Raw genomic sequence first — 27,500 nt, 5'->3', positions numbered from 1 at the left:
CCTCCGCCAAAGCCATACAAACTGTACAAACACACAGATCAGCACCATAAATATGTCTGATTGTTTTCACGTCAAGATCCAAAAACATTTCTTCAGAAACTGACGAAAATGTTGAAAAATGTCTCAATCTCTCAATTTATAGAAAAAAGTCCCTTTAATCATTGATTGGCCGACTGTTTTCTGAGCGATCCAATAAAAATTATAGCAGATTTCAGGTAAAAACACTGTCTGTCGGCCTCTCCCTGCTATTGACGAACAGGAAGTGTTGAGAAACGCCATGACGCTTTAAACACACACACACACACACACACACACACACACAAACACACAGACGGGCGTGATTGCCTCTAACTCTCTCCACCTCACTCTCTCTCTCCCATCAGACCATCAAAGCGACGTCTCCGCTCGGTGACCCCCGGGTGACCTACAACCTGGAGGAGGGCCAGGTGCCGGAGACCAACATGCCAGTGCGGTTCTACATCAAGCCGAACCGGGCGGACGGCTCAGCATCCATCCTGGTGGCCGAGAACCTCGACTACGAGACGACCCGCTTCTTCACACTCAGGGTACGGGTGCAGAACGTCGCCGCCGTGCCGCTGGCGTCCTTCACCACCGTCTACATCAACGTGACAGGTGAGGGAGGGTGTGTGTGTGTGTGTGTGTGTGTGTGTGTGTGTGTGTGTGTGTGTGTTCTCTTCTTTCGTTGTTAGGATCTATTTGAGTTTTACATCTTTACTACACAGAGGAAGTCGTCAAGGTAACAGATTCAGGGTGGATCACATGTGATGTCACACTGTTCTGATAAAACATATTAGCCACTCGAATATTCAAGATGGCCGACATTTCTGGCAATTTTTATTTTTATTTTTTACAATAAATTAACGCACAATTTTCCCACATGAACGATCTACAGATGTCAAATCAAACAAATAATAATAATAATAATGATGATAGTGAGCAATAAATAATTATAGTTAAATTAATACACATAAGTCCAAATTAATTATTTAAAATAATATTTAATTAACAGTAAGAATTGTGTAATTTGAAAAACATTGGATTCAATCGCAAAAAAAACTGGTAAAAACTCTGCAGTAAGATATGTCTTTCCTGTGCCAGAAATGGCGGCCATCTTGGAAAATGGAAGCCTTTTAAAATTTTGAGAGAACGGATGAACATACCACATCACAGGTACAGTCAGGTGATCCAAAGTCGGAATAATAAAAGCCTTTAACACTGTTGTCGATAAGAGTTTGTGTGGAGGGAAAGAGTCGACCAGGGAGCGACAGGAAGTCAGCTGTAATGAGCGGCGCTGCTGGAAAATGACGAGAGCGACGAAGTGTTCGTCTGCGGTAGTAAAAAAACAAAACAAAAACAAAACAAAAAACAAGACGGCAGCAGCAGCAGCTGGTGGCGCCAGCTCCACGCCGCCTCCTTTCAACAGTGACTCATTTTCCAATCAGCGTCTGTAGGCGGGAGGAGAGAGGGAACGAGGAGAAAACACTTCCTGACTTTGATTGGCTTTGAACAAACCCACATCGGACGCTGTAATTGGCTTAGTGGAGCTTGAAAGTGAGCTGACAAGCTGCTTTGTGGACTCTTCAGGGTGTTTGGGGGATAATTCCTCACTAATAAGTCAGTTTTCATTTAGCGAGTGGAGACGCAGTCCAACTCCACGTTATGACGGACTGCAGCTCTCAGACTGGAGATGATATTTACTCTTTAATCTTCTTCACTGGTGGAAATGTTGCAGAAAGCACAAACTTTTCTCCGTCTTTCTTTCTTTCTTTCTTTCTTTCTTTCTTTCTTTCCCTCCTTCTCTTTGTCTGTCTGTTTATTTCTTGCCTTTCTCTGTCTGTCAGTTTTTAATCCAGTTTAATCAGCTTTCATGGACGTGAGAGACGGTTTGTGTTCTGCTGCCAGATCCTCCAACAACAAGAAACAAAAAAGACAAATTTAGGAAAAAAAAAACATGTTTTTTTTTTTAATTATTCTTTTCTTTTTTTCTTTTTTTTTCTTTCTGTCCTCCAGACGTGAACGACAACGTTCCTTTCTTCCTGTCGTCCACCTACGAGGCCACGGTTCCCGAGGGAGCGGAGATCGGCACGTCGGTGGCTCAGGTGTCGGCCACAGACCTGGACTCAGGTCTCCACGGGATGGTGAGAAACACCCACACCTGCACTCATCACTCGTTTACTTCCTGCTTCTTCTCCTGCCTCAGCTTCCTCTTCCTCTCCCTCTTCTTCCTCTCCTTCCTCTTTTTCTCTTTGCTATTCCTTTCCTTCCTCTTCCTTTTCCCCTCCTTCCTCTTCCTCTCCTTCCTCTTCTTCTCTTTGCTCTTCCTCTCCTTCCTCTTCCTCTCCTTCCTCTTCTTCTCCTTCCTCTTCCTCTCCTTCCTCTTCTTCTCTTTGCTCTTCCTCTCCTTCCTCTTCCTCTTCCTCTCCTTCCTCTTCCTCTCCTTCCTCTTCTTCTCTTTGCTCTTCTTCTCTTTGCTCTTCCTCTTCCTCTCCTTCCTCTTCCTCTCCTTCCTCTTCCTCTTCCTCTTCCTCTCCTCAGATCCACTATGTGATCCTGAAGGACGAGAGCGGGGACTCTCAGTTCTTCAGCATCGACCCGCTCAGCGGCGTCATCGTCACCCGAGCGTCGTTCGACCGAGAGCAGAAAGCCTCGTACCTGATCGAGGTGCAGTCGCAGGACGGCTCCGAGTCGGCCCGACCGGGTCAACAGGGACAACCCAACACAGGTATCACACACACACACACACACACACACACACAGATGATTGTTCAGATCTGTTGACTGATCGGTGTCGTTTCCATCAGACACGGCGTACGTCAGGATCTTCGTCACCGACGTCAACGACAACGCCCCGGCGTTCGCCCAGCCGGTGTACGAGGTGAGCGTGGAGGAGGACAAGGAGGTCGGCTTCGTCCTCATCACCGTCACCGCCAACGACGAGGATGAAGGTGAGGAAGAAGGTTTTTTTTTTGTCCCTTTCGTTGTCCCTCTCCTCTCCTCCTCTCCTGCTTCCTTTCTTCTCCCCTCCTCTTCTAACTCCTCTCTCTCTACTCTCCTCCTGTTCTGTCCTGTTTGCTCCTCATCTTGTTTCCTCTCCTTTTCTGTTTCCTCCTTTCCTCCCTTTTGTTCCCTTTTCCTCGTCTCCTCTCTGCTTCCTCTATTCCCCTTCTTTCCTTCCTTCCTTCCCCTCCCTTCCTCCCTTCCCCTAGTTTCCTCTCCTTGGTTCCTTTCATCTTCTCTCCTCCTCTCCTCTCTCGTCTCTTCCCCTCACTTCCTCTCTCCTCTAGATTCCTCTCCTCTCCTCTCTTCTCCTCCTCTCCCCCCTCCTCTCCTCCTCTCTTCTTCTCTTGCTGTCACAGCTCGTTAGCGAGTGCTGCTGCTCCCTTGAGGTTGACAGTTTTGATGTTTGTCTCTTTGTTTGTGTTTGTCCCTCATTCCTCTTCCTCCTCCGCTCTAAACCAATAAGCAGCAGGAGGCAAAAAAAAAAGAAGAAGAAGAAGTCAGACAACAACAACAAACCAGCCTCTCTCTCTCTCTCTCTCTCTCTCTCTCTCTCTCTCTTTCTTAATGACGTCTGTTGGCGTCGAGTCGAAGCCTCGGGGGTTTTCTACTCAGAGAGGAGAGTGACGTCTGATTATTTATTTTCCTTTTTTTTAATCTTTAACCTTTATTTTTCTTCCCTCCTACGTTCACACAGTCTGACACTCGGCTTCATATTCTGGTCTCGGATTCGTTTCCGACTCTCTCAGGAGATTCCCACAAACTTCCGCTCGTCGCTCGTCTCCCGTGGTCTCGTTCCTCCAAACTTTTCTCCCGTAGTTTGATCAGGTTTCTAAATGGAGCCGTTTACTCTGTTTGTTAAAGATAGAAACAAGGAGCAGCTTCAGTAACTAACTTCGGCCAAACTCTGAGAGCTTCGTCTCTCTCTCTCTCTCTCTCTCTCTCTCTCTCTCTCTCTCTCTCTCTGTCGGCTCTTTGTCCGACCCGGCAATAAAAGACAAATTAACGAGTATCACTAATGACTCACTGGCATCATATTGCTCATACAGCGCGAGTAGGGTTACAGCAGGTAGTGTGATTTATGCTAATGAATCAGTGTAAACAGCAGGAGAGCAAACCACCAGCAGTGAGATCATTATCCCAAGGTGGCTAGTCTGAGTGCTAATTGTGTTCACACCAGATAAACAGATTAAATTAGCCACTTCTGTTGTGTTCTGTATTTGTAAGAGTTCGTTACCAAGTGAAAAAAGATACGTGCAGTGTGATGAGGTCACTGTTAAAGATCCATGTTTGTTCTTCTTCTGTGTTTTATTTGAAGTGTTGATCCATCAGAAGATATAAAAACCATCTCAGTGTAGTTTTACATCTCCTCTCTCAGGCTTCTCTCTGGAGCTCTAGTAACAACAGGTCGGTGAGCCAATCAGAAGAGAGGAGGCTCTGAGCCGCTCTTCTGATTGGCTGGCTGTTTTCTGAGTGATCCAATAAAAATATAGTAGATTTCAGGTAAAAACACTCAGAGAAACCAAATCCTGTAAAGGTTTGAATGGTGGGTCCAGGTGGGCGGGGCTTGGTGACTGCTTTGTTGTGACATCACAAAGTTCCAGAAGTCCTGACGGCTGGTTTTAAGGCTCAGTTTCTGAATACAGGCTGTGTGCATTTCTCTGTGGACTGAGGCTTTGATACTTTCACAGTATTAATATAGAAGCTAGAGCTGATCTATAATCACACTACACATGGACAGAGACCTTTACACTGGAGGAGCTTTAAGAGATACGACATGAACACAAAACAAAGCAAGAGATATCCTTCCATCCTGAAAAAAATAAAGCTAAGAATTGAAAATACAGTGACACATGTACGAAGGAATCGGACAGACATGTTGGAAACGAGAGGAAAACAAACACAAACTGTTAACATCCATCACAGTACACACACCGACTTCCTGCTTTAGCCTTTACCTGCTGTACTACAACACAGGTGTTTTCACTTTCAGTCTGACCTCCAAATAACTCATAATAAATAATAAATCATTTGATTCTAATTTAGTTTTAGTCTCAGACTTTATCTGAAGTCATTCTCTCACTTTGACTCAGGCGTTCACTCCGTAGTGAGCAGTAAACGGACCTGTACAAATCTCAGGCATTGCATTGTGGGATATCCGATATATAGAAAAAGAGTCGCCAACTATTTCTTTCAATCAGATTTCAATCATTTGATTAAAACCTAAAAGTTTTTTTAGTCTAAATTTTGTTGCATGGTTATGATTTTTTATTCTTTCCAGGCTGAGGCGACAGCTGCTGCCATCTTTGATGTGCGCAGTAACCGTGGCGACAGCTGCTGTGTCTCTACACAGTAACGGCGATGCTGTTTGACATGTTTGTGATTATGCACATGAAACGTGTGTGTGGCTGCAGAGTGATGAGCTCTGCTGTATATTTCTCATCAGCTTGTATGTTGTTCGGTTTGTTGTGATGTGCGGATCGTTGTTCTAGATTTAGTGTTTATTCCCGTCAGACGGATCCCTACGAGGTTTGGGAAGACGCTGAACACGGGATTAAGAAACGCTAAGATAGCAAACTGAGGATGATTCCCTCCCAAACGCTGACGCTTTATCCCCAGTTTGTGTCTCGTCTGGGACTCCCCGTGGTAATTAACAAACACCCCTCGACCCCGGGCCACTGGGGGGTCCAGAGAGGGAGATGTAGAACCCGCCATCTTAGCTCAACCCCCCCCCCCCCCCCCCCACCCTTCCTCACAGGCAGGTAGAGGGGAGAGACCTGGTCCCTGCTGAGTCAGCACTGTGGGGGGAGCAGGTCTGGGTGGTGGTTTCTGAATCTTTATCATCCACAAGAAACAAATATTTTTCTCTCCAACGTTCAAACACGACAACAACAACAACAACAAGAGAGTGACGTGTTCAAAACCTGTTGTTTTAGCTCTGAATCATCTTCTTCCTCTCTAACACACCGTTTGTTTTTACAGGGAGTGATGAGACGTATCATTCCCTGCAGTCGGTGCCTCCATCAGTCACATGACTCGTTTGATTTTTATTATATTTATTATCTTGATTTTATTTTAATCCATAACTGTTTTTTTAACACCTCCTCCAACCGACCATTGACCCTCTGATACGACGCGTAGGAGCGTCTCCTGGAATAGCGGCCCCTACGGCGGCAGGCGTACCGGAATCGGATGCCATGGTTACAATAATAAACACGCAGACTGTACCGTGGTTACTATAACAACAACGGTCGTGGCTTGGTTGGGTTCAGGAAAAGATCGAGATTTGATGTTAGAATAAGCACTTCCTCGACATTGGACGATCTTTGTTGTTGTCATGGTAACAACGTAAACAGCTCGAACACCGCTCTCCCGTGTCACATTCATCCGTCCACCACCACTTCCTCCTTACGTGGCCTTTGTCTCTTTATACTATGTCACCGACACTTTCCCCTTTGCTCCTGTCATCATTAGTACGACCACTAGATGTCGCCTAGCAACAAAACGTAACTATGATGTCATAACCTGCTGCACAGACGACCTACGAACTGGTTTTTTACTTTTGCATTGTTATTTATATTTTTGTTTAAACTGTAAAGTTTAATGACGGATCAGTTGTTCTTTCTGTGAGTCGGCTTCATCGCAGCTCAAACATGTGAGTTTTAACATGTTGCACTGGACCTGAAGCTGTTAAATGCTAATGTTAGCGACACAAGCGCTCACTGAAGCGTCAGGTCTGATCTGATCATCGGGGGTTCAGTGAGAGAAAAACGAAACTGGCAAAGTGAGAAATCTGTTGTTTATTTGTCACCAAACGTTCGGTCAGATGTGCAGGTCACAGGTGTGTGTTGGTGTCCGACATGGAGCCACTGGTTTTCTTCTAATGTGTGAGGTAAAGACTGAAAACACAGAGAGAGAGAGAGAGAGACGTGTCGGATCGTGTTCGTGTTGTTAACACATTTAAAGCTGCAAGTTTCTTGGATAGAGTCGTCCCCATGCCTCTACACAGACTCACTGACCGTGTGTGTGTGTGTGTGTGTGTGTGTGTTTGTGTGTGTGTGTGTGTGTGTGTGTTTGTCTGAAGGTGAAAGAATCAAACTCACCTCAAAGAGTTAAAACTTCAATCTGAGATGTGATGAGCTGTAAACTCAGTTGAAGGTTTTATTCTCCGACTGCAGCGTCACCTTGGCTGCAGGTGTGTGTGTGTGTGTGGTGTGTGTGTGTGTGTGTGTGTGTGTGTGTGTGTGTGTGTGTGTGTTATGACCACAGTTTGTTGTCGAAGCTGACAGGTGTTGAAGCACCTGTGACCTTCTGTCCACATATAAACCGGAGGTCAGAAAAACTCAATTACGGGACAAACACACACAATACGACATCAGACGCACGCCAAGGCTCCACGCCGCCATAAAACCGCTGCGTTTACTTCGGCTTAAGTCTGTGTTTGTTGGAATAATCAAAGGTGGGGTGAAGGGTAGGTGGAGGGGGGTGGTTTTAGATTACCACTCCCCCCGTCCCCTCCCCATCCCTAAAGCTGATTAGGCGCAGCGGCTTTCGTCACCCGCCGTGTTTCAGGATCCTGCCCGGTCCTCCGAGTGGAAAATTTGCCGAACTAAGTGCGTCTGGTAATGAGATCAAGAGGCTTTTTTTTTTTTTTTTTTTTATTCCGCTGAGTTTGGTGTTTCAGTTTAGTGTCACCCCAGGGTTTAGTAAACACACACACACACACACACACACACACACACACACACACACACACACACACACACACACCTACTGCTGCAGAGAGGCAGAGTGATAATGAGGGATGGTGAGTGTGTGTGATGTCACTGTGCAGACAGAGGCTGATGATGATGATGATGATGATGATGATGATGATGATGATTTACCATCATAGTTAATGTAAAGTTCTGCACAGAGGCACCGAGAGTCAGGAGAGGCAAACCAGGAAAATGTTTGGGGCCCCCAAGGGGAGAAGGGGCCCCTGACGGCCCCTCACATTGGCACATTTCACAATGACAACTATAAACCCCCCCATAAAGACTCTTTACAGTCACTGCCGCTGCCCCGACCCCCCCCCCCCCATTGGGGCCCTGAACATCTGTACATTGTAACATCTACTGATGCATGTAGACTATTGGTAGATATTACGATTTACAGACGTTCCCTGAACACCTGTCCCCTAAATGCATGTGAGGCGTTCAGGGAACATCTAAATATTGTAATACCTACTATTAGTCTGCATGTGCGGCATTTAGAGGACACCTGTAAATTGTAAAATGTACCGACTGACTGCATGTGAGGCATTCAGGGCACATCTGTAAATTGTATAAATATATGTATAAATTGTTGCCTCGAGAGTCTAAGATTGCATTTCTTATGTTTACTAGTGTCCACTCCTTAAATTAAGACTTTTAGAAACACTGCAGCGTAGATGACGACTCCCGATTCCCAGTTGCATTATGGGATATGTAGGATCCATTCTTTTTTTTGGGACCTTCACCTAAAACCTGCTGTTTCAGTTTAGACCCTCGACTTTACTGAGGTGCAGTTCTGAACCTCTGGGGTGAAAACATGGATTGCAGGTCAGGAAACGGATATGATCTGGTCTCCACATCAAAGACAGGTGCACCACATCCACCACACACACCCCCACACCCCACCCTCACCCTCAGGCCTGTTGCTGCTCCTTGTGGGAGACCATGCAAAACGTTGTTGATGATTGGTTTGTTGGAAGCTGCATCTCAGGTATTTCCTCTCCCGCCTCCGTCCAGATCAGATAACCAACATATTCATAGAGATCAGGAAGATTATAACCCTAATTCTCCGAGGATACTGGCTCCCAATCACACGCTGGATCCTCCCGTCCAATCACCCGCAGGTCAAAGACAGACCGCTGCTCTGATTGGTCAGGGTTCAGCTCTAACTCTTATTTAATTTGTGTTAATTATTTCTCATTTCTGGGAAAAATGTATCCCCAAATTCCTGAGATAAACTGAGATTCATGTTTGTCATCCTTCAGAATAAAAGTACCACACTCTGAGGCCACAACATGTGATATTTCCTAATGTGGTTTTTAAAAGCGAAATGAAACTTTCTGCAGTGATGAGTCCAGTCCTTCAGAGTGTCGACCTGCAGTCAGCGCTCAGGGAGGACTTCCCCCTCCGGTCCACCTCTCCAGGAGCACAGATCTGACCTTAATCTCAATTTTGGGCCTCCTGCTAGGCTGCGAATTAAATCAGCCCTATCCCCCAGTGTGTGTGTGTGTGTGTGTGTGTGTGTGTGTGTGTGTGTGTGTGTGTGTGTGTGTGTGTGTGTGTGTGTGTGTGTGTGTGTGTAAGAGGGCAACACCATATGGCCAGACTGATCATTAGGGAGGCTGCCGGAGGCAAAAACCGCTGGAGCTACTCCCCTTACACACATTTACACACACACACACTCACACACACTCGGCTGCTCGGCGAGTGTCATGATGGGTCGTGCTCAGAGGCTGTGACGGATCGGTGCACTTAAGCTTTTCCTCACACACACACACACACACACACACACACACACTCACTCTCTCTCCAGTGTCGTAATGAAGGTCCTCCATGTCTCCACAGATGGTGTTTGTCTCCTAAAGTCTCCTTGGTGCCGGTAAACAGAGAGCAGGCCGGACCCTGACAGACCTGCCTCTGGGCTCTGAACATGCCGCTGTGTGTGTGTGTGTGTGTGTGTGTGTGTGTGTGTGTGTGTGTGTGTGTGTGTGTGTGTGTGTGTGTGTGTGTGTGTGTGTTTACATTTCAACACTTCACGAGGAAAGAAGAGGGGAGGAAAGGAAGAAGCGAGGAGATGAGGGAAGGAAAAGAGAAATGGAGGAGGGAAGGGAGTGACAAGAAATAAAAGAAAGACTAATGCTTGAAGAAGAGGAGAGACGAAGAGAGGAGGGAGGTGAGCGACAGGATTAAAGAGGTCTGGAAAGAGGAGTTTAGGAGACAGGAAGGATAAGAGTGAAAGACGGAGGGAGGAGGAGGAGAGGGAAGGAGAAAAAAGGAGAAGGGAAGGGGAGATAAAAGGAAGAGAGAACAGGGTGAAAATATGGATAAAAGATGGGGCAAGAAAAAGAAGAGGAAGTCAGGTAAGGTTATAGGAGACAAGAGGACAAGGAGGGTTTGAAGAGGAAAAGAAAAAGGAGAGGAAGAAAAGAGGAAGAGGAGAGTGCAAGGGGGAAGGAGCAGAGGAGAGGAGAGAAGGTGATAGATAAGGAAAGGTAACGAGATAAAGAGGAGAAGGATCGGGATGAACGTGGGGAGAGAAGAGAGAGGCAGGAAGGAGGTGGTGATTCGAGAGCAGGAAACCAAAGATGGAGAGGAGAGATGTGATTCTGTGTAGTTCTCGACTCCCTGTGTGTGTGAGAGGAGGAGGATGAAGAGGAGGAGGAAGAGGAGGAGAGCAGGCATCTAATGAGCCCCAGTGTGAGAGAGATGCTGCTGCTGTCCACACGGGGTCATCCCTGTGTGTGTGTGTGTGTGTGTGTGTGTGTCTTGTTTCCCTTCATGGGAATCTTCTCCAATATCATTCAAAAAGTTTCTTTTCACAATAAGAGCTGCACATGACTGACAGCTCAACATTTACTCTTATTTTGGCGTCCTACAATCGACATCCAGCTTCACCTGTCGCCTGTTTTAATCGACACAAACTCACCACTCCTCCTCCTCTTCTTCCTCTTCCTGCGTCCAGGTGCCAACGCCAAGCTGCGGTACCAGATCACCTCGGGGAACACCATGGGCACCTTCGACGTGGAGCCCGAGGTCGGCACCATCTTCGTGGCTCAGCCACTGGACTACGAGATGGAGCAGCGCTACGAGCTGCGGCTGGTCGCCTCCGACGGGAAGTGGGAGAACGAGACGCTGGTGGTGGTCCAGGTGGTCAACCACAACGACGAGGCGCCCGTCTTCAGCCAGACCGAGTACCACGCCGCTGTGACCGAGGAGCTCACCCAGCTGCCGGTCTTCATCCTGGAGGTCAGTGAGTGTAGAAGGTTAAAGGACTTTGTCATATGATGGTGGCGTTGCTCAAGGGCACCGCACCCCACCAGTCTGGGGATCGAACCAGCGACCTTCCAGTCACAAGCTGACTCCTTTAACCGAGCGGACAAACATCCAAAATAAGAGTCTTTTTAGAATAAACTTTCAGAATAAAATCAGGAACTGGAAGCAAATCGTCGCGATTCTATATTTAGATATTTAATTTTAAAAGTTCCGTCTCTGCTAACAGACCATGCTAACTGATAAACAGCTAGCCCGCTAACCACAGCTCTGGGTTCTGCTCTGCTGCCCCGGTGAGTTTGGCGCAGCTCCACATGAACCAGTTCTCCACCAGAGCAGAACCAGAACCTCCGTCACCAGCTGCAGTCCAAGACGGTGGAGCTAAAGTCTGTCTGAGGGACCACAGACCTGCTGCAGGCGGGAGATAGCTGTTAGCAGGAGGACCAGACAGCAGACCCACAGCTGACTGTGATCGATCCACCTCTGGAAGATATTATATTCCATCACCCTGTGTGACCCTTCATCTAAACTCTTTCACTCCGAGCACCGATCAGATGTCCATCCTCTCCAGATGAAACCGTTTAAAACACACGAGAGAGCAGCACCTCCTGAACGCACCTCCGCCTTTAAAGAAAAGAGCTCGTTGTTAAACTGTCAGTTGCTCATATGAACAGTATGTGGAGCTGTATCAGGTTTAAATGCAGAATCTAACAGCGTTGGTTACGCTTGAAACGCAGGAGGAGAATGAGCCTGGAGCGACACCTCAGCACAGATCCAGTGTCTCCAACGCTAACGCATCGCACATGTGTGGCGTCGTTTGACACAACATCAGCTGATGGAGGCGCCCTGACGGGAAGGGCCCTGCAGGAGCTGAAAAGTTGCCTTTAGAAAAGTCAGAGTCGACCTCCTTCATCCGCCTTTCGTCACACCTATCTGCGGTAATTCACAGTAATATGCGTGTGCCGCCGAGATAAATCAGATTATAAAAAAGGTGGAGGCGCGTCGGAGAGGGCAGGGGAAGTAATCCCCGTCAGAGAGGCATGTGTCACCTAGTCCTCAGCCCGGGCCCCCGCTCTCCTCCGCCTGCTGGAATTGATTTGATGTGCGCTCGGTTCCTCTCCGACGCTCTCAATGGGTTTTTCGTGGCGCGGGGCGGCCGGCCCCTCCCTGAACGCACGCCGCTCTCAGCTCCCCGCGCATTAATACAATTCAGCAGATAGTGAACAGAGGGGGAAAATCCAATTTGAAATGAATATTTTTTGACTTCACCTGCGCGGCAGCCTCCTCTGTGGCGCCGTGACTGCTCATCTTCAATATTGTCTACCTGCATCACGTTGTCAGGAAATGCAAAGAGCCTACGGGGGGGGGGGGGGGGGGGGGCAGCAGGAGGGAGGGGTGGGGGGGACTTCAAAGGCTTCTGTAAACAAACCCTCTGGTGAGAAAAGAGGAGAAGAAAGGGTAAAAGTGTACTTTTCCCTGCGTTTGTTGGCGTCTATTAACTTTTAATTGCATTGTGTGTCGTGATGACAGATGTGAGAGCTCGTGTCGCCGCCGCCGCCGCTGCTCGTGTCCCCTCGTTCAGAGAGATAGCAGGGAGGCAGGTTAATTAAGCAAACAGGACAAAAGCAACAGAGAAATGTTTATTCCTGAGCTGCAGAGTGAGTCCCCCCGTGTTGCGGGGGCAGCTGCCGCAATCACCTCCCTGCCTCGTGTCCTATTTGCCGGGCTTGACATTTGTACATAATGAAAAAAGCAATTTAACGGTTTTGATAAGAAGCAACAAAAAGCAATAGTTCCTTTAAAAGAAGCAGAATATCATTGAATTGGAATGAAAAGTCTGAAAATGTGACCATGTTTCACTTCAGGCCTCATTTAATAAAACACGTTTTATTACCAACAGAAAGTGGTGTTGGTGTTTTGTGTTATTGTTTTTGACGTATTGTTTGTTTTGAGAGTTTAAAAGTATTTAAGTATCACAGAAATGTACATAATAATAATAATAATAATAATAATCTTCATTTATAGAGCTCTTTTCTTAACTCACGTTACAAAGTGCTTTGCAGGAAACAGCAGAAGAAGACGTGGAGGTCGTATAAGGCAACAGAGTTTAAACAAGCTAATTACAAAATACTAATTAAAGTTTATTAGTATAATAGTGCAAATAAACCAAAGGTAGTGTCACCAGCAAGATGATCAAAAATCAATGAAACCATAAGAGTAAAGTTCAGTAATCTGGACAATAAAAACAGAATCAAATACAGTTTGATCAGTAAAAGTTTATTGGGGAGACACATTCACCTCGTCGGTACAATTAAGTTGAATTAAGACAAATCAGGAAAAAGCTCTACGATAAAAGTATGTTTTAAGAAGAGATTTAAACGAGGTCATTGGCTCTGACTGTAAAAGCTCCTTTACCTGTAGTGACTCACCTCCACGTTCACCCATCTGTAAAGCAGTCTGTCTCTTCTCTAACAGAGAATATCCAAGTAGCACAGAAAATTTAGCATAAGACATTAAAAAACCTGCGTCAACAGGATAGAAAACGTTTTGAAAAGATAAAAACTGAGAAACCGTACAGATCCAAAGAGTTGTAGTGGTGATGAGTTATTTTTATATTAAGTGATTCCAGCCGCGTCCTCGTGATTACAAGGATCTGTGTGACATTAATTCATGTCATCCAGAATCCAGCTCTTAAGATTTAGTCGAAGGCAACAGAGACGATGAGTTTTAAACGTGATTTTATATGTAAACAGTAATGACGGGCCTTAGTGTTTGAAGTTTGTACGACAAGTCACCGACCACATGTAGAGGGAAAAGTGTTCAAAACCTTTCCTCCCTGGAAATTTGGGGGATTAAGACTCTGTTGGACGTTCCAACAACCGCTTCATTTGAAGGATATTAAGAACTTTAGACAGTAATAAAATAGCTTACATCCACCGGTGGCAGCTCCAACCCCGAGTAACCTGGAGTAACCTGGAGTAACCCCGAGTAACCCCGAGTTACCCGATTAACCCCGAGTTACCCGAGTTACCCAGAGTAACCCTGAGTAACCCTGAGTAACCCTGAGTTACCCGAGTTACCCAGAGTAACACCGAGTAACACCGAGTTACCCGAGTTACCCGGAGTAACCCTGAGTTACCCAGAGTCACACCAAGTAACACCGAGTAACCCAGAGTAACCCCGCTGTCTTCCCACAGCAAATTCTCTGAATCTCCAAGATGCTGAACCAAACGTTATCTTATATTTCTGATAATTGATATTTGTCTTAAATCTTCTGGAGGTTTGTTCCGGCGTTGCAAAGAAAAAACAAACTAAATGCTGGTCCTCCATTTTTAGTTTGGACTGGAACAAGTTTGCAGACGTCGACCAGCTGACCTGAGAGGATCGTAGACAGAGTTTGTGTTGTGAAAGATTTTCATTTTATTTGCAGGTGTCGGCCACAGATCCAGACCAGGAGGCCGACCAAACCGCCGTTCGCTACTCTCTCCATGGTCAGGGCGCCGGCGGTGAATTCACCATCGACGAACGAACTGGAAGAATCTACGCCCAGCGGCGTCTGGACCGCGAGGAGCGTCCAGCCTGGAGATTCCTCGTCCTCGCCACAGACGAGGGAGGGGCCGGACTCACGGGATTCGCCGATGTGCTGTTGGAGGTCCGAGATGTCAACGACAACGCGCCTTTCTTCCCGTGTCCGGCGCTGGAAGTAGACGGATGTTTTGTCGGCCAAGTGCCTGAAAATTCACCTGCCGACACCTCCGTCATGGAGATGCGCGCCATGGACCTGGACGACCCCAATGAGGGGAAGAACGCCATGCTGACCTACAGCATCATCAAGAACGTCCGCAACGAGATCAACCTCAACCTGTTCTCCATCAACGCCACCACGGGGACCATCTACACGGTGCTACGCTCCCTGGACCGGGAGGCGGAGGACCGGTATCTGGTGGTGGTGGAGGCCAGGGACGGAGGGGGGTTGGCGGGGACAGGGACAGCCACCATCATGGTTTCCGATGTCAACGATCACCCGCCTGTTTTCACTCAGAGGGTCTACACTGCTCAGGTGAGTCAACCTGTCTACGACAAACCTCTCACCTGTCAACATCATCATTAGTAATAATAACATGTACCTTTGTGTGTCAGGTGACGGAGGATCTGGAGGTGAACAGCGAGGTTCTCGTCGTTTCCGCCACAGATGGAGACGAGGGCGAGAACGCCGTGGTAACCTTCAGCATCGTCGGAGGTGACGAGGACAGAAAGTTCTTCGTGGAGACGGACAAAGTCAACAGACGTGGCGTCGTCAAGCTCAAGAAGAAGGTCGACTTTGAAAAGCCTCACGAGAGAACCTTCAATCTGACCCTGAAGGCAGAGGACGCCGATTTCTTCAGTCTGGCCTACTGCCTCGTCCAGGTGGAAGACTCCAACGACCACGCCCCCGTCTTCTTCCCCCAGTTCTATGAGTCACCCGCCTTGTCCGAAGACGTACCTGTGGGGACGATTGTTGCTCAGGTAACGGCCTCTGATCTAGACTCGGGTCAAAATGGACGTTTTTCGTACAGTATCTCCAAAGAGTCGGACCCCTACAGCCAGTTCCTGGTGGACCAGTCTGGTTGGGTGGTCGTGGCTGATTCTCTGGACAGGGAGAAAATCTCGCAACACAGGATCATGGTCCACGCCACAGATGCCGGGAGTCCGCCCTTGACCGGAACCGCCATCGTCATGGTGACTGTGCTTGACGTTAACGACAACGGGCCGGAGTTCGAGGTCGCCTACAAACCTATTGTTTGGGAGAACGCACCGGCACCTCAGGCGGTACAAATGAACGAAACCTCACTCCTCCTCCACACCACAGACCGCGACACCTCCACCAACGGCGGGCCGTTCTCCATACGGCTCCTCATGCTCACCTCGGACGCCACCAACTTCAATCTGACCGACTTCCGGAACGGCAGCGCCGCCGTCACAGCCCTCCGCACCTTCGACCGTGAGCGGCAAAAAGAGTACCTCCTCCCGATCCTCATGATTGATAGCGGCTCTCCTCCGATGAGCTCCACCAGCACGCTGACGGTCGTCATCGGCGACAGGAACGACCACCCCCACTCGCCAGGACACACCAACTTCATCGTCTACAGTTATGAGGGTACGTTGTTCCGTAGGAAGGGGAGGGGCTGTGTGTCCTCCATGTTGCTCCGTACATTTCTTACTTAAGATTTTAACAGTACTACTACTTTTATCGATACCATTTATTGATCTGGCACTTTAACTGTTCTCTTATCGGGACTGTTTGTCATTTTGTAAGACAAAAGAAAAAACAACAAAATCAACATTTCTTATTTTTTCATATACATTCAAAGTTGCAAACAAACAGGAAATCTGTACGCTAACTGTGTAGCACTAAATTGCTGCTGGGCAAAGTTAGCAACTAGCTAGTGAACGTAGTGGAGCATTTAGCAGCTGAAGAGCCTGTTTCCTTCAATATTTGGCGAGGAGCAAAACAAAAGCTAAAAGGAGAGAGAATACTCAACTTACATTCATCAGGTAGACAGATGCTAATGTTGTGTTAGCATGTTTGATTGGGGAAATTAGCTCTAGAGACCAAAACAGTTTTTGTACCAGGCTGTAAACATGTTTATTTCTGCTGTAAAGTTGGACATTTTAACATGGGACTCTAGTGGTCGTTAGAGGAACTGCAGGTTGCGTCCTCTCTTATTTAGCAGAGGATCAAAGTGAACTGCTGCAAAAGAAAAGTTTCACACTGATAAAACTTGAACACTACACAATTTAAGAGCTCACGTAGATTTTTAAAAATTTTTTTATCAGTTTCTACTTTTATTTTGCATTTTTGTTTTTCACTTATTAACCCTCATTTATCCGGGAACAGACCGAGTGAACCTGAGACCCGAGTACAACCTCCTACTTTCTCCTAAGTTGATGTTGGACCCTGGTGGTTGCTCTCCAGAGCATTGTCTCGTTCTCGTTCACGGTCCCGGTCTAGAGTTCACCAGCTGGTCTGAGGGTTTCTAACCGGTGTCTCTCGGATCACAGACGGTCTCCTCTAACCTTCAGGTCCCCCGGCGTCCCCTCCCTCCACCTCCTGAGTGCTCTGCGCTCGTGTTGTTAAGACTGTACTTGTCACAGTCGACTGCTTGCAGCCTCTCGCTGCAGCCCACATCACTTATTTAGCATTTCATACCATCTGTCATCCCGCTGTAATTTGCTGGAAAAACTAAGGTTTTCTGTAATGTATTTTTAGTGGATTTCCTCTCCGGGGCCTTTCCACATGAAAGTACATTAACCCGCTAATATGAATCCATCACGTACCTCAACAACATGCCATGAAGCAAACAATTAACTCCCAGGTTTGACGGGCACAGAAACAGGAGCCATTTTTAAAAGGCAGCTGATTTCACGGCTAAAGAGATTACAGCGCCATGTTCGGCTTTTTTTGGGGCGAGTGGGGGAAACACTAATGTTGCATATCTTCCTGCTGCGCTGTCAAACCATGACCGTGCGTGCCAATGAGGCGTCGCCCGCCACCTTATCTCCTTAAAGAAGCCTCCACATTTCCCTCCTTCACTCTCAATATTTGGGTTCTTCCTCAGGGATCATTTGCACTCAAAAGTAATTCCTTTCTTTAATTTCCCGCCTCCTTGACAGGTATCCTCCCGACGACGGCACTCGGACAAATTCAATCCCCCGACCTTGATGACTGGAGCGAGAAGGTGTACCGGTTCGAAGGGAAGCCAACCAGGTACTTTGATCTCATGCGGTGGAAGGATGTGAAGAAAGGGAGGGATGGGAGTGAAAGTAGAGCTGGAGAAGAAGTAGAGAGGCGAGGAAGAGTTTGAAGGACACGAGGTGAAACAGCGGAGAGGAGAAGCAAAGTGAGATGGACAGCTGAGGGGAAAAAAGAGGTGGATAATGAAGTAGAGAGGAAGAGGAAGTGATGAAGAGGCGTAGAAAGAGATGAAATACGACAGAGAGCACGAACAATCAGCTGATTCTTTAAGGAGAAACTCTTTAAAACGCGATCAGCTGATTGTTTTGCTCCCGTGTTTAGAAACGCAGGCTCACTATTTGGCAAGATCAACTTAATGCTTACTACTAATTAATCTGATTAATGAGTTACTACCATTAATAACTGGTAACAGGAGCCTTGTAGTAATTTATTAATAAACGTTGATGGGTTTTACCCTTTACAGTAAGATTCCCTTTCATCAGTTATAAATGTTTGTAGCTACCTTGAATGCTAACGTCCTAAAGAAAATTTCCATTTTTAATATCCACTGTGCTGAAGAATCTGAAATCATGAATTATAATATATATATAAATTATACTATAAATATGTGAAGAAGCAGCTGAACAGCACAGACACATGTGGGCTCACTATTTGGCAAGCAACAGGTGACTGTTGTCTTTTTTATCTAATGTGTTCTAACGGCTTATAAAGGATGTATAAAGTGTTAACAAGATGATTAGTAAACTAGTTATAAACCATTCATAAATCCTTTATAAGGTGGTGGTACCAAAGTCTTAATTTACCCAGAATTCATTGCACCACAGTCCAGCTTAAGATACTGTAATAGATAGATACTTTATTTATCTTCTAGGGGAAATAAATGTAAAGTTTTATATCTGTGTCTTAGATATAAAAGATTTCAGCCACTATCGAATCTCAAACCTGGACAAATAAAACCCAAACTATCTCCGTGAAGAGATGATGAAACCACGTCTGTGAGACTTCAGTGAGACTGAAATGAAACCAGCGAAGTCATGAGATAAATGAAAGTCAAAAGGGAGGGTTAAATCCCGCTGCCGTGTCGACCATCTTTACTATAAATGCACACGCTCTCCCATCAGGCGAATTATCCTGAGTAGTTCTGGATAAAAGCTTCCGGAGAATGGCAGATGTGAAGCTGTTTCAGGACGTGTCGGAGCTAACGCAGAAAAGATTCCCTCCAAAAAAAGTGTCCCCCCCTCTTATGTGACACACAGCAAGAGACGCGTGAAGAAGAAGAAGAAGAGAGGGAAATAAAAGAGCTGCACAGGAACTGACAGATTTAAAATAGAGAGGGGGAGACAGTACAAAGGTGCGAGCGACAAAAGAGCAGAGAGGGAAAATTGGGACAGAGAAACAGGCAGTTTGAAGGCAGAAACAAAGAAAGAGTGAAAGAGAATGAAAGGGCAGAGGAGAGAGAGATAGAGAAGGGATCTGACTTGTCAGGAACAGTGCTATTAATACTTCATAACCAGCGGTATTGAAAATTCCCAGTGAAGCGCGGCGAGGGCGCGCTCGTTTTGTTTGATGAGGCGAGGCTTCATGCGGACGCGTTGAAAGGAGAGCCTGATTGCGCTCCGTGCCACCTCCTCTTCTAACAAGACACCTACAAGGAGGGACGACGAGAGACGACGAGAGGCGGCCGAGAACAAAGACACCGCCAGAGAGGGAATTAGCATAGATGCTCCTGAACCGCCGCCCCTCATCCTGTCAGCCGGCGGAGAGCAATTTGTTCCCAGTATGGATCAGGTTCAGGTTGCTTGTTATTTACATATAGAACTGATAAAAAAGAAAAGAAGAGATGGGATGTAAGAAGAAGAAGAAAAAGAAGAAGTACAAAGTGTGGAGGTGAGATGAAGAAGCCCCAGAGGGCCGATAACAAACGCGTCAGCTCGCAGGAAGTCAGGACGACAAACAGCATAAAGAGAAGAAGAGATCAGCTTCCTGCGTCTCCCGCTGCAAACAGCAGACGGTGATTTGTCTGGAATTGATCGGCACATTATATCTCCTCATTTGTTTCCTGTCAGTGAAGTGCTGCGTCGCAGGGCCTGAAATCTTTAAAGCGTGACGTGAATCCAGGAGAAGAAACAGTTTCTCCCCCCTCCCTCCCCTCCCTCCCCCTCCCTCCCCCTCCCCCCTCCCTCCCTCCCTCCCTCCCCCTCCTCCCTCCCCCTCCTCCCCAGCTGCAGCAGCAGGTTCGATCTCGGACGTGTTCTGGCCTCGACTCAGTCACGGTTAATTAATCCGTCTGGTCTGAGCTCTGAAGGTCGACTCGGCGCGAGGAGGTTAAACAGTTACATGAGCACCGATGGCTCAGACTCAGGACCGGGGCTTGGACCCAGGCCACGGCGCCTGGGATCCACTTCCTGGCGCAGCAGAGCAGAGAGCGCAGAAGTTTTCCCGCCCCACATGGACCCACGTTCAAGCGCAGACCTCCATCTGCTCAGAGTCTGATCTGAGGAGGAGGAGTCCCATCTGAGGAAGAGTTTACCCACATTTACCACCGAGCATCAGATATTAACATTTCCTACCCATCAACCCTTTGGCCTCGTTCCACTTTCCCTTCAATATTATAATCAAGCAAATCTTTATTTATAGCACATTTCATTCCAGGAGGAAGCAGGATGTGAGTTATCAACAACCACAGGAGCCGTGTGCACGGTGTAAAGATAAAACAAATTAAACAAACACAATCAAACATGAATTAAAAACCATTAAGAAAATAAAATAATTAAAACTAAAAACATAAATTAATTAAAAAAATAACATAAAACTAATAAAAAGTTTGAATAAAATATGATTAAATAAAATTATAATAATAAAACACATGAAAACAAGAAGGAATAAAAATAAAATAAAACTTCTTCTTCTTCTTCTTCTTCTTCTTCTTCTTCTTCTTCTTCTTCTCTCAGGTCGTTCGGACTGAACCAGAGTTCGGGTCAGCTGAGCATCAGGGAGGGGACGCCTCCGGGCTCCTACCACCTGCAGGTACGCGTCTCTGACCGCGCCTGGCCCGACGTCACCTCCACTGCTCAGGTGGACGTCACGGAGCTGCAGCAGGACGCCCTGCAGAACGCCGCCTCCATCCGCCTGTCCAGTGAGTCCCGCCGTGACGATAGTTTAACTTCCTGTTACTACGAGGAAGCTTTAAAATGTCGCAGCACACTGACACAGGACATATGCATGCCCCACCGGTTGCCATGGTAACTGTTATTGACAGGGATAATGTTATACGTATCCCAGAGTGCCGAGGGGTCCCGGTTTCAGGGTTGTCAGCCCCCCCCCCCAGCTCCATCCGCACCAAGCACAACTAACAAGGCATGATGGGAAATAACTCCCTGTTCTTCTTCCTCCCCCTCCTCCTCCTCCTCTCCCTCTCCCTCCTCCTCCTCCTGTCCCTCCTCCTCCTCCTCCTCTTCCTCTCCCTTCTCCCCCTCCTCCTCCCCCCCCTCCTCCTCTCCCCCTCCTCCTCCCCCTCCTCCTCCTCTCCCCCTCCTCCTCCTCCTCTCCCTCCTCCTCCTCCTCCTCCTCCCCCTCCTCCTCTTCCTCTCCCTTCTCTCCCTCCTCCTCCCCCTCCTCCTCTTCCTCTCCTTCTCCCCCTCCTCCTCTCCCTCCTCCTCCTCTTCCTCTCCTCTCCCTTCTCCCCCTCCTCCTCCCCCTCCTCCTCCCCTTCCTCCTCCTCCCCCTCCTCCTCCCCCCTCCTCCTCCTCTCCCCCTCCTCCTCTCCCTCCTCCTCCCCATCCTCCTCATCTTCTTCCTCCTCCTCCTCCTCCTCCTCCTCTCCCCCCTCCTCCTCGTCTTCTTCCTCCTCCTCTCCCTCCTCCTCCTCCTCCTCCTCCCCCTCCTCCTCTCCCTCTCCCTTCTCCTCCTCCTCCTGTCCCTCCTCCTCCTCTTCCTCTCCCTTCTCCCCCTCCTCCTCTCCCTCCTCCTCCCCCCCCTCCTCCTCTCCCTCCTCCTCCCCCTCCTCCTCTCCCTCCTCCTCTCCCTCCTCCTCTCCCTCCTCCTCTCCCTCTCTCAGACCTGACAGTGGAGGACTTCTTCAGGAGCAGCGGAGGTCAGGAGAGTCGGTTCTCCGTCCTCGGCGGAGCGTTGGCTGAACTCCTTCAGACTTTGCCGGAAAACGTCCAGATCTTCTCGGTCGGCGGCGCCGGGCGACGGGGGGAGAAGGAGCTGAACGTGTGGTTCGCCGCTCACGGCTCGCCGTACTACAAGGCGGAGAAACTGCACGGCTACGTGGCGGCAAACAAAGCCAAGGTGAGGAGAGAGACCGTGGAAAGATTCCGGTTCTTACTTTGCTTTTCACCATTTCACCTTGTTCTCCGTTTCAACTTTATCTTAGATTCTAGTGGAGAAAATATTTAAAGACATGTAACGAACACATGATCATGAACTCACTTACTTTACTGAAAACCAGCAGCACGTTTTCTGTTTATTTTCTGTTTTTCATTCAACACAAAACTTCTTCTTTGGCTTTTTAAAAAGTGTACAAGTTGAAAAACACATCACCCCCATTGAAATTCACTTCTACCAAGCAAAACACTGACGTTTGCAGGTAAAATCATTGACTTTTCTGTTTCCTAAAAGCTTAAAATATTCACATAAATACAGATTTAAAAAAAAAAAAAAACAGATAAAAAGAAGCAGATAAATAATTTAAAAAAAGTCAATAACGAACTTTAACACCAGAGGAAAAGTGTCATGTTCACAGCTCAGAGGGTTGATGTTACATTAACTACTAATCAATTAAACATCACATTCACACGTTTATGTGCAGTTCAACAGGCTCTTAACCATTTAACACACACACACACACACACACACACACACACACACACACACACACACACACACACACGCAATGCCATGTACATGTGTATGAATATTTCAGATCCACTAACAGCCTGAGAGCAGCTGCTGACCTGAGTTCACTGACTTTAGAAGAAGTTGAACCATGTAAACACACACGTTAAACACACATGTTAAACACACACGTTAAACACACATGTTAAACACACACGTTAAACACACACACTTGCACACGGAGCTAAGTCATATTCACATATCTGAACTCTCAGCTGTCACTGTGCTGGTGTGTTGTTGCTCCGACTGAAGGGAATAATGAAAACGTAAAGAAAGAAAGAAACAACCAGTTTTATATTTACACATGTTCAATGGCCACGAGAAAGAAAAACAGACGGACGAGGAAAGAGACGAATGAATATTGAACTTTAGTTGTTTAACATTTTATCAGATAAATAACATAAATGAGAGAGAGGTCGTCTGCAGCAGATGCTCCTTCTCATTCCACAGGTTGGATTCGTAAAAAACAACCTAAACACAGACATAATTAAACTCTTCATCTTCCTGTGCTCAGTATACGTATCAGTCAGGAAGCAGCGTCTCAGTTTTCTCCAGCTGAAGTGATAAACATCAGGATTATATCACCTGTGACTAATTAACTCATGTTTACTGATTAAAAAGGCTCAAGTTAAAGCTGGTTAATGTGCTGTCTATACTGGAGCAGAAGCACAACCCCGTCAGAGTGCAGAGGATATTCCAGCTGCATCACGTCAGTCTCAAAAATCTGAATCTCCCAAATGAATTCATCATATCAATAATTAAACTGATCAGTTAAACAGTTCGGATTCAGTATTTAGATCAAGAAACTTGAGAAAAACAAGTTGCACAAAAGTTTCTTGTTCCTGTTTATTTCTGGTTGTTTTGGTTAATTCTAAGTTCCAGGTGTTGAAGGCCGCACCTGAGCGGATTCAAACCCACCTCTACACGTCCTTGTATTATGGTCTGTGTACATTTACTAACTGATTCACTTTGATTCATAAAAACTAACGATCAGATGTGGATTTTCTGCTTTTAACTCATTATAAGTTCAATATCTTTGAGTTTCTGACAAAACACAGAAGAAGCTTTTCTAAACTATTGATCAGTTTATCTGATAAATATCCACAGATAGTTTGATAAATGTAAATAATAATAGTTGCAGGCCTGAAATCGTTCTGCATGTAAATGCTCAAACATGAAAAACTAAATAAAATAAAGTGATGCACTTTATTCTTTAAAAAAAACACAATCACAACGAAACAGATTGTTAAATATAAATAAGAGCACAAAGTTCACATGCTGATTAAAATAACTTGTGCATCAAATGCTGCAGAAGAAAGTTGTGTCTTGAATTATCTCAGGTTGAAAGGAAAAGTATCTTAAAAAAGAAAAGAAAAAGACGATGTTGAAACCAGCTCCGGAGCCAGAAAACTGAAGCCCTGCCTGGGGAGCGTGAAGTCACAGTGGATAAGAGTGTCAGCTGAATAACTACACTCCAAAAAAAGAAATACACACAGTTGCGGAGACAGGAAACCCTGAGGGACTCTGATGAAAACCTCTCACCCATAAAGACAGAACGAGAGAAAAGAGTCGAGATGACAAGCAGGGAAATGGGTGAATTTGCCAACAGAAGCAAATGACAGCAAAACTTTAACGGGGGGGAAATGACAGAGACACACAGAGGGAAGAGGAGGGAACAGAGTAAACTCAGGTATCACTGATGTAGACAGACGTTAGATCAAAGATGGCTGCTGTCACTCTCTGAAAGTCTCTGTGTTCAAACAAGCTCACAACTTTAAGGACGCTTGTTTGTTCTGGTTTAACTAGTTTTAGTTTTAAGTTAGTACTTTATTTAGTTTCACCTGTAGTTTCATATAAGCCTCCACTGGTTTGAGTTAGTCCTCACGCTACCACCTTTAATCCTGCTCTTAGTTTCAGTTAGCATTGGGTTTCATTTCAGTTAGCTCACGTTAGCTTGAGTTTAATTCTAGTTTTAATTTCAGTTAGTTTTGGGTTTAATCCTAACTTTGGTTTCATTGACTTTCCTTTTTATTTTAGTTCAGCTTCATGCTAACAGTTTGTTTCAGTTAATTTTATCCTAATTATTCTCAGCTATGTAAAAGTTTTCTTTGATTTAGAAACATTTTATCTTATTTGTATTTGCACTTTCTCGTTTGTGTTTGACTGTATGACTATATGTCTGTCACCTCTTTTTTACCTGCTCCAGCTGGAGGCCATGTTGGGCGTGTCCATCTCTCAGGTGGGCGTCGACGACTGTCCCCACACTGACTGCAGTCAGTCTGGAGGCTGCAGTAACAAGGTTTCATTCAGCCAGTCCCCGGTGGCTCTCAGCTCCGGCGACACGTCGCTGGTGTCGCTGTCGGCGTCGTCGACGGCGCAGTGCGGCTGCAGAGGCCGAGAAGCCATCCACCTGCCCTGCTCCGCCTACCCCACCAGCCCCTGCCTCAACGGGGGCACCTGTCAGGACGGACCGCTGGGATACAGGTAGGTGCAGACAGAGGTCACTGCAATGTATGTGGTGACTAGAAATAAATATATTGCTTATAGGATGACTTCACTGTCAACTGGTTAAATAAAGAATTAAAGCTTTGGTGCAGCGGTTTCCATATTTTTCTCCATGGTTTATACGCCTGCAGGTCAAATCCTAAACTGTTAGCATCATCTGAAACCAGCAGACATTTCCAATTTGAAAACCGATGAACATTTAGTAAATTTATGAAACATTTATGGGATTTAATAAGAGGCGAGCGTAGATTTCTCTTGGAGCTCAAACCCTCCGAAGATTCCTCTCAGCTGCGTGCAGCCGTCCACTTTGAATTGTCACATCATTTTAATGGTTTAAATATCAAATGAAACTTCTCAGCTGCTGAATCTGACAGATGGTTCTCCCTCCTTCCCGCTCTTTTTTCTTTCCTCTGCTCTCAAAAATAAAAAAAAAATAAAAAAAGCCTATTAACATTGGCAAATATGCGCCATACTTACGTTTAATTAACAGCGTTTTCTGTCAAGGTTTCCTCTTTGTGTTTGTCTGTCGGTCTCTCAATTCATTTTAATTGATGTTTTCATGTCTGGAGAGAAAACTTCTGCAACAGTTAGTTTTATAGAAAAGTGTTAGTTAAACTGTGTGTGGTGAATGTGGAGGAAGCTTTGGATCATCAGTTAGCAAGATGACATTGACAGAAAGTTTATTTGTCCAATTATATGAGAGAATAATATGAAAATAAAGAGTTTTCTAAGGATTCAGATTTAAAACCTCAGTAGTTTTAAATTTCCAAGTGTTTTTTATGCTCAATATTTCAGATGAACCAGATTCAACCTCATGTATGTGGTATCTATAGAAACTGATACCAATAGATCAGTGGGTCCTAACCTGTGGCCCAGGGCCCTCTGGTGGGCTGCGGAGGAACTGCAAGTGGGCCGACAAGTCGTTGGCAGAACAAAGATGTAATTATATAAAAAAATATATATATAAATAATATTTTTAAAGAGTCATGAATGCTAACAGAGTAAAACAGACAAAGACAACAGGAAGCACAGAAACTAAATACACACAAGGGGGGTGAAAAGCATCAAGGATGGAAACAGGACAGAAACAGGAAGTAAAATAACTATGAAGACACACAGGGGAAGTTATTTCAAAATAAAACCATGACTATCTCAGTCTGATTGCAGGTTAAAATTACAGCTGTGGCAAAAACTGGAGAATCTAAATGTAGAGCTGGTTATAAACAGGAAGAAGTAAAAGGAAAGAGAGTCGGAGACAAATGTCTTAATCCATCAAACAAAACAAAATAAAAATGGATCTTCCTCTGTTTTCATCTCCGTCCTCAACGTTCAATCGTTGCCACGGAAATAAAAAACACGCCATTTGGCCTCAGATGTGAGCCGCCACTGCAACAGATATTATATCGATAGACTGATCGATTCTCATCTTAACTAAACTTTGAGATGAACCGAGTGGGTGTGAAGATCGTCATGACGACCAGCAGCATCATCAGAGTCTAGAGATACAGTGACGTGAAGTAACGAGTGTCTCTGTGTGTGTCTCAGGTGTAAGTGTCCTCCCATGTTCGACGGCCCCGAGTGCCAGCAGACCAAACACAGCTTCGGCGGCCAAGGCTACGCCTGGTTCCCTCCCATCATGCCTTGCTTCCAGAGCCACATCTCCCTGGAGTTCCTGGCTGAGTCGGCCAACGGGCTGCTGCTCTACAACGGTCCTCTTGGCCCCGCCCACTCCGGGGAGCAGGAGGACTTCATCGCCGTAGGTGAGTTGACTGTTAGCACGCAGCTTCCTGGACGCTGCAGTGGCGTCCTTTAGTTAAAAGTTCTGACATATGAAACTCCTAAGCGCTCCAGCAGACGCGCTAATCTGGCAGTGCTGCTGGAGCACGCAGCCGCCGCCGCCGCCGCCGCCACTCGTCCTTTTCAACAAACACAAAGACTGAACCAGTCTGCTGCTGTAACAACAGCGTCTCCACGGACAACCAGCTTTATAAAGTCTAATGTCAGCTCCCGGTGGTCCTGACGTGGTGTTAAAGGATTAGCCTGCAGACGGCCTTTCAAACACTTCCTGCATAATCTTGTGGCATTAACGTTATATAATCATTGAGCCCGAGTGGGGGGGTGGGATGGGGTGGGGGGGCAATCGAAGGTGGCTGCAGCATCGATCACTCACATGTTCGATAACGTGAGGCTGATCAGGTCGAGTATGCACACACGCACACACACACACACACACACATACACACACACACACACACACACACACACATACACACACACACACACGCACACACACACACACACACACACACGGATGCAGA

General features: G+C 46.4%; 1 protein-coding gene across 2 annotated transcripts in view; it reads left to right on the top strand.

Annotated features, from left to right (window-relative positions):
• si:dkey-22o22.2 (neural-cadherin) overlaps positions 1-27,500 on the top strand; it is a 123,767-nt gene that overhangs the window by 88,045 nt on the left and 8,222 nt on the right. For both annotated transcript variants that reach the window (XM_056381460.1, XM_056381461.1), the window contains exons 13-24: positions 384-633; positions 2,032-2,159; positions 2,557-2,743; positions 2,823-2,966; positions 10,735-11,018; positions 14,473-15,102; positions 15,183-16,179; positions 17,697-17,790; positions 20,730-20,914; positions 21,836-22,071; positions 24,884-25,161; positions 26,728-26,942. In XM_056381460.1, the coding sequence (XP_056237435.1) occupies positions 384-633; positions 2,032-2,159; positions 2,557-2,743; positions 2,823-2,966; positions 10,735-11,018; positions 14,473-15,102; positions 15,183-16,179; positions 17,697-17,790; positions 20,730-20,914; positions 21,836-22,071; positions 24,884-25,161; positions 26,728-26,942 (3,628 nt within the window). The remainder of the gene's footprint in view (positions 1-383; positions 634-2,031; positions 2,160-2,556; positions 2,744-2,822; positions 2,967-10,734; positions 11,019-14,472; positions 15,103-15,182; positions 16,180-17,696; positions 17,791-20,729; positions 20,915-21,835; positions 22,072-24,883; positions 25,162-26,727; positions 26,943-27,500) is intronic.

The sequence above is a fragment of the Seriola aureovittata genome, chromosome 7 (genome assembly GCF_021018895.1).
Source record: "Seriola aureovittata isolate HTS-2021-v1 ecotype China chromosome 7, ASM2101889v1, whole genome shotgun sequence".
Lineage (NCBI taxonomy): Eukaryota > Metazoa > Chordata > Actinopteri > Carangiformes > Carangidae > Seriola > Seriola aureovittata.
The sequence above is the reverse complement of the archived record's forward strand: the minus strand, read 5'-3'. Positions and strand labels throughout refer to the sequence as shown.